General features: G+C 39.8%; 1 protein-coding gene and 2 pseudogenes across 2 annotated transcripts; all 3 read right to left on the minus strand.

Moving 5' to 3' along the window:
* Positions 1–4,558: 4,558 nt before the first annotated feature.
* Positions 4,559–9,153, minus strand: LOC112706709 (endoglucanase 25). Of its 2 annotated transcripts, XR_011869243.1 has the most exons (7): positions 8,186–9,153; positions 7,647–7,960; positions 7,108–7,569; positions 6,516–6,651; positions 6,225–6,397; positions 5,595–6,137; positions 4,559–4,997 (listed from the first exon to the last, which is right to left on the minus strand). XR_011869243.1 is itself a non-coding variant. In XM_025758142.2 (6 exons), the coding sequence occupies exons 1-6, from the start codon at positions 8,565–8,567 to the stop codon at positions 5,736–5,738; spliced, it is 1,869 nt and encodes a 622-aa protein (XP_025613927.1). In that variant the 5' UTR covers positions 8,568–9,153; the 3' UTR covers positions 5,457–5,735. The 2 variants fall into 2 exon arrangements, 1 of the variants encoding a protein (XP_025613927.1); XM_025758142.2 differs by lacking the exon at positions 4,559–4,997 and having other exon boundaries at positions 5,457–6,137.
* Positions 9,154–9,263: 110 nt separating this feature from the next.
* LOC140177394 (protein-tyrosine-phosphatase MKP1-like) lies at positions 9,264–12,115 on the minus strand (annotated as a pseudogene).
* Positions 9,264–13,475, minus strand: LOC112765929 (endoglucanase 25-like; annotated as a pseudogene).
* Positions 13,476–14,458: the final 983 nt, after the last annotated feature.

Genomic DNA, 14,458 nt, shown 5'->3' on the forward strand with positions numbered 1-14,458 from the left:
TGAACTAGTAAAATTGTAGCTCGTAATCTCTTCCGAAAGAGTCTCCGATTGCTACACCTGCACAAAAGAGTTAGTAGAAAAAATGCATTTATTATCAAATTTTTACACAATATTATCCTCTCTACCAGCTGATAGATTCATCGGCCTTAATCTTTCATAAAGTTGATGAACCAATTCCAACTCCCATTGAAACAACTCTCTCCTCTACTGAAAATTCCAAATTCATTCTAACCCATCCCAAAATCCAATCTCCTAAAACTAAAAAGTCTTCCTGAACACATATCATTATTAATACGGAACTAAACCCAAGATAAGATGGAAAATTAAAATTAAAAAAGAGACTCCTCTACTTGAATTTGATTTTCTGATGCAACAGTTAAAAAAATCATTATACTTCTTCTATTCACAACCAAATTTCTAAAAAAACTCAAAAATTTGCATTCATTAAAATTTAATTCAAAAAGAATAATAAAGAGTCTTTAAATAAGCTCTTAACAAATCAACACGAGAGTGAGTCAAATCTTCTTAGATATCTAATTTGAATTTAAATCTCAAAAGATAATTTAATTTAGGGGGATGCTACATATCCATGTAACCATGTAACCAAGTTGACCCAACACAAAAAAAAATCCAATACCATTAAATGAAACGTGAAATACACGTGTCCAACACACACGAAATCGCTCTTGCCCAATGTTTCTTCTCCCCCACGCTTCTTCTTCTTCTTTTTCTTTTCACGTTCATTTACGCACGGAGCGTCTTCTTCTTCTTCTTCGCCTTCTTCTTCGCGTTCCTCCTTCTCCTCCTTCTCTTCCTTTTTCGCGTTCCTTCTTCTTAATGTGTTTTCTCCTTATCGGCATTCTTTTGTTGTTGTTGCTGCTATATTTTTTTGTCTTTTCCTCCTTCTCTCTCTGGTGAAGAAGCAGTAGAAGGTGAGGAAGAATAGTTTTGAATAGTGCAGGATGAACCAAACACAATACTCATGGTGAACCGAACACAATACTCATGGTGAACCGAACATAGTACTCATGGTGAACAGAACACAATACAATTGTATAGTACTGAATGAACGAACCCTGAATGTTAAACCCTAAACCCTGAACCCTACCATAAACCCTAAATCCCTAAAACCCTGAACCCTAAATCCCTATACCCCTAAACCCTAAACCCTCAACCATGAACACGGTGAACCGAAATTAATACACGGGGCGAACCAAAAGTTTGAAACACACTGAACTCCTATACACTGAACCCTGAACCCATAAACTCTAAACCCTAAAACCATAAACTCTGAAATCCTATCGTCATTCTTTTGTTGTTGTTGCTGCTATATTTTTTTGTCTTTTCCTCCTTCTCTCTGGTAAAGAAGCAGTAGAAGGTGAGGAAGAAGAGTTTTGAATAGTGCAAAATGAACCGAACACAGTACTCATGGTGAACCGAACACAATACAATTGTATAGTACTGAGTGAACGAAACATAATCCATTATATTAAATCATATTCAAACAGCTTTCTGTAAAATGAACCAAATACAGTACTCATGGTGAACCGAACACAGTACTCATGGTGAAATAATTGTATAGTACTGAGTGAACGAAATATAATCCATTATATAAAATCAAATTCAAATAACTCTGCCTACAATTTACATATTATCAATTCAATTCAATACACCTCCGTCCATTTAATTCAATTCAAATTAGCAATTGCATTCCATTTAATTCGATTCAAAATTGAATAATCCAAACTTTGTCAGTTTGATTTGTTTCAGAAGAGTAATCAAAATTGCTCTCTTAATTTGAAGTTGAGTCATTTATTGTTTTGATTCAGAAGTGTAGATCGAAGAAGAAAACAAAGAAGAATAGGAAAAAGATAAATGCAACGTAACCAGATCAAAATAAGAAAACGAGAAGAAGAACGCAGCCAGAGGAGAACGACGAAGGCAATGCAGATTAATAAGGAAGAATGCAAGCAAGAAAAAGAGCTTTTCCGTTTAATTTAAATCAAGAAGAAGGAGGTTTATGTTGCAGCAGAAGGTTCGCGTTGAGCAAAACTTTAGATTCCAGCACGTTATATGTAGCACGTGTACGACAAACGAGTGAGGGGTGGAGACGCGTGTGTGAGAAAAATTACTTGATTAACAACCAAAAAATACATAGATGCAGAACTTTTTCATTTAATTTAAATCAAATTCGATCTTTGTTGGATTTGATCCGATTTAATTTAAATTTAAATTTTTTAAAAATGCTACAAAACAAATACTATAAAAACTAAATTAAATTTTCTAACAAATTTTAACGATAAAACAAACTAAATATAGACTAAAAAGTCTTTATGAACACACGTATCATCAAATCTCTACATTGTTTAAAAACACATTGAAACCAATACCAAAACTAAAAAGCGTAGTTAATCTGGACCAAATATTTTTTAATGATTTTTAAATTTACGTATGGAATTAGTATGAAAACTTATATATATAAAAAAAATATTTCATCCTTCAATAACGCTGCGTTTTGAATGCTGTAGCCACGCTTCGCTTCTCATCTCAATGCAGGAAATCGTTTTCTCCAGTTTGGGGATCGTGCAGGTTCATCATCGTAGACATTGTGGTATCAAATTTAAATGCAAAACAAAAGCGGTGAAAGATTTCTCTCTGCATTCACTTTTTTTAGCTCATAAACCCTAAATGCAGAAAAAAAAACTTCAGGCTTAGAATTAAATTTTATTTATTATATAAGCTTGCTTATTTCATTGTTTTTTAGTTATAATTATAAATGTTCATGCAGAGGATCCCATGCTGATGAATTTCTGAAATTCCATTCTTCAATCTTTGTACGTAATTCTGCATCTGCATGCAGTTACAAGGCATGCACAACATCTTCGTTCGGTGCACTCTTGTTTCTGTTGTAATGTAATGTGGATCTCATCTGCCAGCAACAATAAGACTACACAATTCCCGGTATTTTGTGATTCTCCTTTCAGAACGTTAAAAATGTAAACTAGACATGTAATTTGAATTTCGAAGCATAGAATTATTAGACTCTCTGCAATTTGCTGATGTTCTGCTTTTGTTTCCCTGTATAGCATTCTGGAATCACAATGATCACAGAAGAATCGTCAAAGATGTTGGAAAATATTGATAGCGAGTATGATAAATTGGTCTTACCTGATACACCAAGGGCTGAAGAAGCCGAGATGTTGCACCCTCAAGCAAAATCAAAAGTTAAATCTTTGTGTTGGTGGATGAAAACATTTTTATGGTGCTGTCTCGCTGTTATACTTGCTACTGTTCTTGTGAAATGGGGAGTACCATTTGCTTTTGGAAAGGTACTTCCTCTTCTTACAATGATTCTGTTCTGGTACTACAGTCGCATGCAGTGAGTTATCGCCAACTTTGCTATTTCAACATTTCATATTATGACTATTACTCGGGTTTTAGAATGATATAATACCATTAGCATTTGATTTCATATGCTAATTAATATGTTGTGGCATGGATGAAATTCAAAGGAGCAGTGTAATAACTAATAAGGATCTTTTTTCAACATGTCACTAGGAAACTTTTTCTGGTAATTATCTTGAAGGGCGTGAGAAAAATACTCAATAACACCGTTATCTTTACTCCTATTCTATCATTTGTATATGAGCAAGCAGCTTAGTATGGACCTGTGGATATTCTTGGCCCTGTGTATCGTCATGCATTCACGATGGATGAGTTGGAAAACTATGATAATATTCATACTTTGAAGCGTTGAGGTTTCTCATTGCAGGTTCTTTACCCAATCATGGAGTGGGAAGCTACTTCCTTTGGCCATCCTGTTCTTGCCCTTATACTTGTTGCTTCTCTGGCTTTGCTGCCAGTATTCTTGCTTCCTTCGGGCCCCTCTATGTGGCTGGCAGGGATGATTTTTGGTTATGGCCTTGGCTTTGCTATAATAATGGGTGGAACAACCATTGGGATGGTCCTGCCTTACCAAATTGGACTACAGTTCCGTGACCGCATTCATGTAAGTCTCTCTGTTTCTTATATGATAACAAATCCTCTAAAATTTTGGGTTGTGTTTTCTCAAAGTAGGTTTTACATTTTATTTTGTGATCTTTGGTTCTGTATTGTGCAGCAATGGTTAAAAAGATGGCCTCGTAATGCAGCAATGATTAGGCTTGCTGGGGAGGGAAACTGGCTCTATCAATTTCAAGTGGTTGCTTTGTTTAGGCTCTCACCTTTTCCCTATACTATATTCAATTATGCTGTTGTGGTGACTAATGTGAAGTTTTGGCCCTACTTATGCGGATCAGTTGCTGGAATGGTGCCAGAAGCTTTCCTCTACATATACAGGTTGGCCTTTGGCCCTTTAATGGCTTAGTGTGTACTGTAGTAAACTTCTACCAGTTTCACCATTTTATTGAATATAAAATGTTCTGAAGAAAAATAAAAGGAGCTATCGTGGTAAAGAACTCGTGTTACTTCTTTATATCAAAACTGGAGTACTTTTTTTTTTATATTTCCATTTGTATGAAAAATATGAGAACCTTGTGAGTTTTCATGGATCTCAATGTGACAGCTTCGAACTGGTTTCTTTAATTTATCTTTTTGAAATAGACTTACATATGTATGTGTGTTTGTTTCCTGCAGTGGTCGATTAATGAAGACATTGGCAGAAGTAGGGTTAGGGAAGCGTCACCTAAACACTGTGGAAATTATATACAGCCTTATTTCTTTCATCATTTCAATTGTTGCGATTGTTGCCTTCACCGTTTATGCAAAGAGGACCTTACGTGAACTCAAAATGATAGAGTTGAATGATGAAGTTTCCTTGAATGGTGAAGTTCCCTTAGTATCTGAGGGAGGTAGTTGTGAAATGAGGTCACGTCCTCTTGTGAAGTCCAATAGCTCTCCTCAATTTTCATGATTGTATATATAACAAGTTGCTATAGGATACATTCTTTTTGAACTCCAGGCTTTCTTTTTACGTCCCATGATTGATCAGCTGATCACTGTAAATAGTTTGAGGAATAGAAAAGCAAATCAGCTAATGCATTCCGCTGATTTTGATTTGTTGTAAGAGTAAGTTACTGACTCATTGCAGAAGACACGCTTGCCACTGGCCATCTTGTCGAACGTATGCTATGCAAAAATAACTAGTTATCTCTTGCCTCCTATGAGGGAAAGGGTTCCTAAAATCTGTTCTAATCTATTTGGTCATGTATAGACTCTGCATGTTTTTTGTTGGTTATTTCAGGCTAAAATCGATTCTGACTCCTTTCTATATATGACGAGGGTTTCTTGTTTCCAATACTGCTCAAAGTGGAATTATAAAAGGCCAAATTGGTTTCTAGCTGCTGGGACTGAACTGTCCCCGTGCAGAAGAGAACCACAGGCAAGAAATTTAAAACAAATAAATTACGCAAACCATGAGTTATTTATAATATAAAAAAGGTAAAGAGAGTCTGAGATAGGTAACTGTAAGATTGTAAATTGTAAGTGTCAGACTTCCATCATGTTCATTTTGCAAGTTTAAAGAATACAAGATTTGATACATATGTACTAAGTATATAACAATAATGTTTAAATGAAGAAACACTCACAAGTACCTCTATAAATTCTTAAGGCTAATCTCAAGTCGAAGATGTTCTCAAAGGCCTTATCCCACAACTTCCAATTTGTCCATGCCAACCAATGAACTGATGTCGCTACAGTACTTGGTGGAAAGCGATAATGAACGGCATAGCACCTTATGGTTTCCATGGTGCTGGAGGTGGTGGTGCTGTAGGAAACATTGGGGGTACCGCAGAGAAAATTGTATTTTTGTCAATCCCTATGTTTTTATCACCTGACAATGCTACAAGTGCAGCAACTAAACCTGCATTTCCTGCAAGAGTCGGCTCCGTGTAGTTGTAGTTTTTACGGACATCATGGAAACCATCAAACTTGTCAGGACCAGCAGCCATAGCTCCAACAATTGTATTTGGGTTTGCCTTGGATGTATCCCTCCATTTCCAGCCTCCTTTACAGCTATACTTAATGTGGTTCTTTGGTATAGAAGCACCTCTGTGATGGACATGTTTTGGATAGTGGTTACCAAAACCAACAACATAGCTCATTTTCCGAGGGTTCTTCCCAAGGATGTAATTTATCTACAAAATCACCCCAGGAAATTGGCAAAGGAAGTTAGCACAGAGTTAATGTTGACAAAATTTGAAAGCAGAATATCACATACATACCTGGGTCCTTGCAAAGTCTCGAAGAGTATCAACCGAAAAGAAATTGGGCCCGCAATACCATCCAGGTGCATCAGCAGCTTCAAGATAATCACTGAATAGGGTAGCCAAAAAGGCTGCATTTACAACATATTGGAGAGGCTGAGGCCTACCATGGTTTAATTGAATCAAGCCCCCTGAGTGCCAAGAAAAAAATACCCAATATTCACATTAGAGTAATAATTGGAGGAACTTACAGAGAAGGAGCCCAGATACAAGTGTTGAAGTAGAATTTTATTTTTCTTTTTTTTTTACCTCTTGTTCTGTTAAAGCTTGAGAAAACTGGTAGGAAGGAGCACATAAAAATCTTGGTCTGATTGTGAAATGTACTTAAAATTTCTTCATATGGATAACCAGGACTCAAGAACAACCTCAACCGGCTCAGAAGAACCTATATGCAGGATGACAAGATTAAATTACTAACTCCTGTTCATATGACTAGAACTCATAGCTTCAGAAAGTCGAGCAAAGCAATCACAAGTATTTGGTCAAAATGCTTATGAACTACAGCATGATTAAAAACAAGGGAACATCCTACATATTTTGCAGCAAGCCAGCAATTCAGTCCAAAAGTAAAATGAAAACAGATTTCATTTCTGCCTAAGCTGTAATTATGGAAACCAAATAGATAAGCCAGTGAACATGAATATGTCTTATGCCAAAATGAAGTTAAGATCAGAAAAACAGATGACAGAGTAAAATCCAGCACATTATTCAGCTCAGAACTGAGCTTGAAATGCAAATTTAATAAACTTCCTGCAGTATAGATTTCTCCATTGATATACAAACAACTTGGGTAAGCTTCGGACACCTTACAGGTTATAACTGAAGGAGCACTAAAAATTACCTGAGCACCAGGAAGCTTGTTATCCCAGCTCATTACACCATAATCAGGGCCTCCCCAGAAAGCACCAGCATGCTTGGCAATGCCAGGTTTGGTGGCCAGATTAAGGTAGGAAGAATTACCAGTGGCAAAATACATCCAAGCTCCTCCCCAGACAAACTCATCCCAGTAGCTGGTTGAATTGTAGAATGTTGAAGCCTCGGTACCACGTGGACTGTATCTTCCTCTGCGGTCCCTCGAGAACTTATAGAGTGTTGTGGCACCATGAACAAGTTTCTGCGAATAGACTTTATTGTCCTTAAACACAATGGAGGCAGAAGCTAACGCAGCAGCCATCTCTGCTGCAAGATCCGAGCAACTCGAGCATTCGGTGACAGGTCGTGGATAATCAATGTCCTCCGGACGAGTCCAGCAATAATGATCATTTGGAGTGGTGCTCCCTCCAGAAGTATCCCCAGATCCAACCTGCCAAGATTGAAAATAATCACATATGAGATGCATAGTTCAAAGTCAGTTAGTTAGTTCAAGGCGAATAAATCTACCTGTGCAGCAAGAGTGTCAATGGTGTCAGCAGTACTGTTGAAGGTCTTGAGCAGGTAATCAGTCCCCCATTTAATGATGTCCTTAACATGGGCGAGCTCGCCGGCAGCTTCGTATTTGGCACTGTATTCAATAACACTCCAGCTGAGCATGGTCAGGGCAAAGGATTTAGGGAAGTGGAACTTGATGGCGTCTCCGGCATCATAGTAGCCACCCACCAGATCCTTGATGGCGGCAGATACCCCGGGGCCCTTCCCATCTTGCAGACCAGAGTTCCCTCTCCAAGAAACATTGTTATGCTTTGGGAGTTTTCCAGCTACACGCAACAACAACCACACAACAAATCAATATCAACATGAAAAAATGTTCAATCTTCAGTGACTGACTCTGACTGATGTTGATAATCTAACCCTAATCCTAATCCTAATTGATTTAGCGCGGTGCCATCAATCAACATCAAGTTAGGTGAAAATGAAAGTACTGAATTAGGATAAAGTGAGATCTAATTAAGGAAAGAAAGAGAAAGGGTGGGGCTACATACAGCGTTGAGCGTTGAAGAACATGAGAGCCTTGTGGAGGGCGAGGGTGTAGTTGTCGGGAGGAGGGGCCTTGTGGTGGTGGCGGGGGACGGTCTTGACGATAAGAGTGATGAATCCGGCGAGGAAGGCGGCGACGGCGATGGTGCCGACGGTCCAGACGAAGATCTTGCGGCTGACGATGATGCAGCCGAGATCGACATACTTCTTCTTCTTCTTGGTCTCAGTGGGGCCCAGCAGCCAGCTCTGCTGTGTCTCGTCGAGCTGCCGTGACAGCGCCGCCCTGTCCAAGTCCTGCAGGTTGCGGCTCCGGTCGTCGTCCGTGGCGGAGTCTGTCCCATGGATCTCCAGTGGTCCCCCCCACGGATCCCTACCGTACATACTCATCTACTCCTCTTCCTCCTCCTCTTCTTATTATTCAGTTCAATTCCAAATCTCCAATGGAAGAAGAAGACAGTCTCCAATCTACTCGCTACTAACTTGCTTACTTACAATCATAAAGCATAGGCATATAAATAAAAAAATGGGATTCTCCGATCGCCGACTAAAGAAGACTAAATAATGAGTGGACTTGCTAACTATCGAATATTTGATGAGCTAATATTCCATTCTGTTTCTCTCCGTTTCTTACTTTCTTCTCTCTCGTTCACTTTATTTATTTTCCTTCACAGCTAATCTCCTTGTCTTATTTTATAATGTAGATAGCTCCCGACAAAAATAAATAATTTTCTATTGTTTAGTTCAATTAAAGTTTTTAACAGAAATGAAAATATGAAAAGGGATGGATATTAGGAAATCACATAGTGGCGGTGGTGCCTGGCTGGTGTTGGTGAACGCGGACAAGTGGTCTAAAGTCAATAATGTCATATTATCATGTGAATTGAGAGAAGGACTTCATTCCAACTATGCCTTTTAAATAATATTATATTATTTGAACCGTTGGAGACACTGGGAATACAGCTCACTCATGGACAATGACCCTAGCCCAACCCAACCTTCCTTAGCATGTTTTTTTCCCTCTTTTATTTTATTCTACACGAGTTGTCATGTTAATTGAATACATTGTTACATTCAGAAAAATTATTTCAGGATACACAACCTAAACCGCCGGTTGATGAATTATTTTTAATTCGTTTATTAATATCCACATGCAATTGATTTCACATTTAAAATCTAAAGAATACAAGAATTAATGTCCATGTATCCATGTGCATATTTGAAGAAAGACGCTTATTATGAGTGGTGACCGACTGACCGGACCGGGGTGGATATATATAGCAGCTTGTTATGGTTTCCATGGTGCTGGAGGCGGTTGAGGAGTGGGAAACATTGGAGGAATGGCAGAGAAGGTATTTTTGTCAATAACGGTGGCGGACGTGGTTTTAGCATCATGATGGGCAGAAAGGGCGACAAGTGCAGCGACTAAACCTGCATTTCCAGCAAGAGTTGGCCTTGTGTAGTTGTAGTTAGTACGGACATCATGGAAGCCATCGAACTTGTCCGGACCGGCAACCATTGCTCCAACAATTGTATTTGGGTTTGGGTTAGATGTGTTCCGCCATTTCCATCCTCCTGTACAGCTGTACTTAACGTTGTTCTTTGGTATGGAATCACCTCTGTGATGCACATGTTTTGGGTAATGGCTACAAAACCCTACAACGTAGCTCATCCTCCCAAGGTTCTTCCCCAGTATGTAATCAATCTAGAATAGACGAATTCATTATCATTATTTATTTAAGAGTAAAGAACATTTTCGTCTCTAACCTTTTTTTTTGCGGATATTTTTATCATTATGTAATGAAAAATACATTAAAGCCCCTGATCTCTGAAAGATGTGGACATTTATGTCCTTCTGTTGAATTCACCCGTTTGCACTGGCAGAGGTGACACGAAATAGAGGCCAGGTGGCATGGAGCATTTTGTAACAGGACATATAAGTCCCTGGAGACGAAAACGACGCCGTTTCGTTTCCTCCCCTAATCTTTTAAATTTCTCTTCCCTTTTCTTATTCCTCAGCCCCTGCTTGCATCACTACTGCACAGCCACGCTTCCGTCAGCCACCATCAACACCGGCAACCTCCTCCTTCCTTTCTGTTGGCGTTTTCTTCCCTTTCTCACTCCCTTACTCCCATTAGTCTCTCTCTTCTCACCCTCCTTCCAAGGTGAGATATATGAGGGCGAAGAAACAGAATCTGGAGAGATATACGAGAGAGAAGATGATGATATAGATGATAAGGATGGAGATGAAGTTTTTGTTGAATGAATACACAACATAGAATCGGAATAAACCCTTGGGAGAGATGACTTAGGGACTGTGACAATCTCCTTCATATGAGAAGAGGAAACTTTACGCCTTAAGGCACTCCAACTACTCTCTCTTGCAGAAAGATGGGTTTCATGTTCATCCTCTGATGATGGAAATGGTGGCACAAAACCTCCAATAATAGCTTTTTGAAAAATTTCATAATCAACATCATAGGAACCCACTTTCCTCTCACCAGGCCGAACCTTAGCACTTGATTTGAAACTTTCTACTTTACTGTAAGACTATCCATCAAAGGCAAGAACCTTGAGAAAACTTTCCAAAAGTCAGCAGGTTCATGAGCTTCCCTAATCACTTTAACGGGTCTTTCCGCTTTCTCATAGCGAATAATCTAACCAACAGCACCTCTGGCATCCCTTTCCATCTTTTGGCACTGCAACAACTGGCAAGCAAACCCCATATTCGGATCGGTAATACCCCTTGCAGCATTCACCAACTGAAAAGCATCATCAAAGCTTTGTCCTTCCCTCCACATGAGGTATGCAATCACCAACGAAGTAGACCTAGACACACCTTGACAACAGTGCACAAACACCCTACCACCTTGTTTCCTAACATCCTCAAAGTAATCAAACACATCATACAAGATACTAGTAATATCCTCTGAAGAACTATCCTGAAGCCACAATGTTCTATACACAAAATCAGCCTTAAAATACTCGAGGCACACAAAACCAACACAGTTCAAGATCTGAGTGATCCCATTCTGTTTCAATATATCCCTATTCTTAGCAACAGCATCACCACCAAGGTAAACATGTTCAGCAACCTTTGAACACTCCTTATCAAAAAATGCAATTCTATTCCTCTTCAAGAGTCCACTAACACCATTATTGTTACAACTATTATTATTATCACTACTATTGCTATCATTATTGCAATTCCTATCATTGTTCATCTGAGTTGAGGAGAGATCAAGTTTCAACCTTTCACCATGGTTACCTCTCATGCCGCCACCGGGGATCAACGACGGCTGTGGGGGCAACCACTCCCCAATGTCATCAGAGCTCAATTGGGACTTGGAACTCTGTTGCGATCACGGCGTAAGTGACGGCAGACAGAACTTGGGATTCTAGCCCGGTGACAGTGTCTCCGCCGCAGGAATTTGGATCCGCCTCACTGGATGGGTTATTGCTGGAAGCGGTGCCGGTGCGAGAGGAAGGAGGAGGTTGTTGGCGTTGATGGTGGCTGACGGAGGCGCGGCTATGCGGCAATGATGGAGGCAGGGGCTGAGGAAAAAGAATGAAAGGGAAAAAGGACGAAGGAAGAAGACAGAGAAATTTGAAAGATTGGGGGAGGAGACGAAACGGCGTCGTTTTCGTCTCCAGGGACTTATATGTCCTGTTACGAAATGCTACATGCCACCTGGCCTCCTCAGCGCCACCTCTGCCAGCTCAGCCTTTTCCGTCCAGTGCAAACAGCTGAATTCAACGGAAGGACATAAATGTCCACGTTTTTCAGGAGTCAGGGGCTTTAATGTATTTTCCATTGCTTGAGGACGAAAATGTCTGCGAAAAAAAGGTCAAGGATGAAAATGTCCTTTACTCTTTATTTAATTATCACCTTGATTTAATAATAACGATCACCTATACCTGGGTCTTAGCGAAGTTACGAAAAGAGGAGAGTGTACATTTGTAAAATAGAGGGGATGAGAGTATTATTTTAGCATTTTACAGGAGACGGGAGTGAAATTTTCTCTAACATTAATTATTGGAAGATTATGTAGTGGATGGATCATGGATGTATGCATTTTATTATTTACCTCTTATTCTGTTAAAGCTTGTAAAAATTGGTAGGTAAGAGCACATAATTATGTTGGTCTGATTGTGAAATGAACGTTAACACTTTCTCATATGGATATCCAGGACTCGGGAACAATCTCAAACGACTCAAAAGTACCTAATGATTAATGAAATAAATAATATATTACGTTGCTAAACTGAAAACAAAGTCTAATTTATAAATTTAATTATGTACCTGGGCAGCAGAAAACTTGTTATCGCAGCTGAGAACACCATAGTTGGGACTTCCACGAAATGCACCGGCATATTTGGCAATGTCGGGTGTAGTGGCAAGCTTCAGGTACAATGAGTTGCCGGTTGCATAGTACATCCATGCCCCTCCCCAAATAAACTCATCCCAATAACTTGTCGAGTTGTACAGCCTCCCAGCCTTCGAACCAGCTGCACTGAATTTCCCTCTCCCATCCCTCGAAAACTTGAACAGTGTTGTGGCCCCATGAACGAGTTTCTCCGCATAGCTTTTGTCGTCCTTGAACACAATGGAGGCCACCGCTAAGGCCGCAGCCATTTCTGCTGCAAGATCCGAGCACCCTTGATGGCATTCCGTCACAGCTCGCGGATAATCGATGTCCTTCAGACGCATCCAACAGTATTGCTCATTCGGAGTACTATTACTATTTTCCCCGCTTATCCAACCTAACTATATAAATAATTAATTAAGTAACCATGTATTAAATTAAAAATAACAGAAGGTAAAAATTCAGGTGCATTCAACTCACGTGAAGTTGATAGTTCAAAAACGTTAAATGATTTGACTGATTTGACTAAATTTTCATTTAACGACTCTCAATTATCAACTTCACATGAAGTTAACTGTATCTGAGTTTTAACTTTTTCAGACTTACTTGTGAAACAAGAGTGTCGATGGTGTCAACTGTATTGTTGAAGGTCTTGAAAAGGTAGTCAGTGCCCCATTTGATGATGTCCTTGACATGGGAAAGCTTCTCAGTAGCTTTGTATTTGGCGCTGTATTCAATGACGCTCCAGGAGAGCATGGTCATGGCAAACGATTTGAGGAAAGTGCAACTTTGTGGCATCTCCGCCATTATAGTACCCACCCACAAGATCCTTTATGGTGCCAGATACACTAGGGCCCTTTCCGTCTTCAACACATGAGTCACCCCTCCACAATACATTGTTATGCTTTAGGAGTTTTCCAGTTGAGTCAATAAATCACCACACAAAAAAATCTCAATTTTAAGAATCTTTTAGGTCATAATCGTATCAATTTAAGTAGTTTGGATATATAATTCCCAAGTTATGTATATGAGTTCCCACATCCAAGCAATTTCACATTCAAGTTCATCCAAGTGATTTGAGTTACGCGTCTTTTTTCCGTTTTCTCCCCTTGAGCTTCCTCTTTTTCTTCTTCTTGTTTCAAATTCACTTCTTTTTCTTCTTCTTCACTTCGAATGCTACGTCTTCTTCTCCTCCTTCTTCTTCCAAACCATGATTTACTCTTCGGAATCCGGAGTGTGGAAGCGCGGGTGTTCCTTCCTGAAGGAAGAGTGCATGAAGGATGACATGCCTCCGTTGTCGCCGGAACCTTGTCATTTTGGATACGTTCTTGCGCCTGCATGCGGTTACATAAATTTGGCTGGATTTGAATCTGGTGAGTTCTCTGTATGCGTCTTTCGGTTGAAGGAAGATCATTCTTCACTAAGGTGGGTTCACAGGCACAGCATTGATCTTCGATCTTTAATTTTTCAAACTGCTTTTGATAGAATTGGATGCCCTTATACTTGTAGAAGCGACGACTTGTTCTCTGTAAGGTACGGATACATTTACAGTATAATACATCTCATTGAAGATAATGAGGATGACATGGGCTTGTTGATACACCTACCAGACAAAGTTGTTGTTCTACCGGTCTCCAGAGGCATCCTCAAGTGTGGCATCACTTTCTCTCTCTTCGATCTGACTCCACCCAGCTGACACCCCCATTCGTCCGTTGACGTTGCCTAAACATCTCCGCGAATGTCCGATCGTGCCATGCGTTATTTTTTGCGCTGCCCATCTGCGTTCCGACCGTACACCAAGCCCGTCTTTATTGTTGCAGCTCACCACCACTGTTGACAACAACGACAGCCACCTCAATGCCAACGCATTGTTCAAAGCCATGTGCACTCCGTTCTCGCCTCTCACGGCTTTGA

This window comes from Arachis hypogaea, chromosome 1 (assembly GCF_003086295.3).
Source record: "Arachis hypogaea cultivar Tifrunner chromosome 1, arahy.Tifrunner.gnm2.J5K5, whole genome shotgun sequence".
In the NCBI taxonomy this organism is placed as follows: domain Eukaryota; kingdom Viridiplantae; phylum Streptophyta; class Magnoliopsida; order Fabales; family Fabaceae; genus Arachis; species Arachis hypogaea.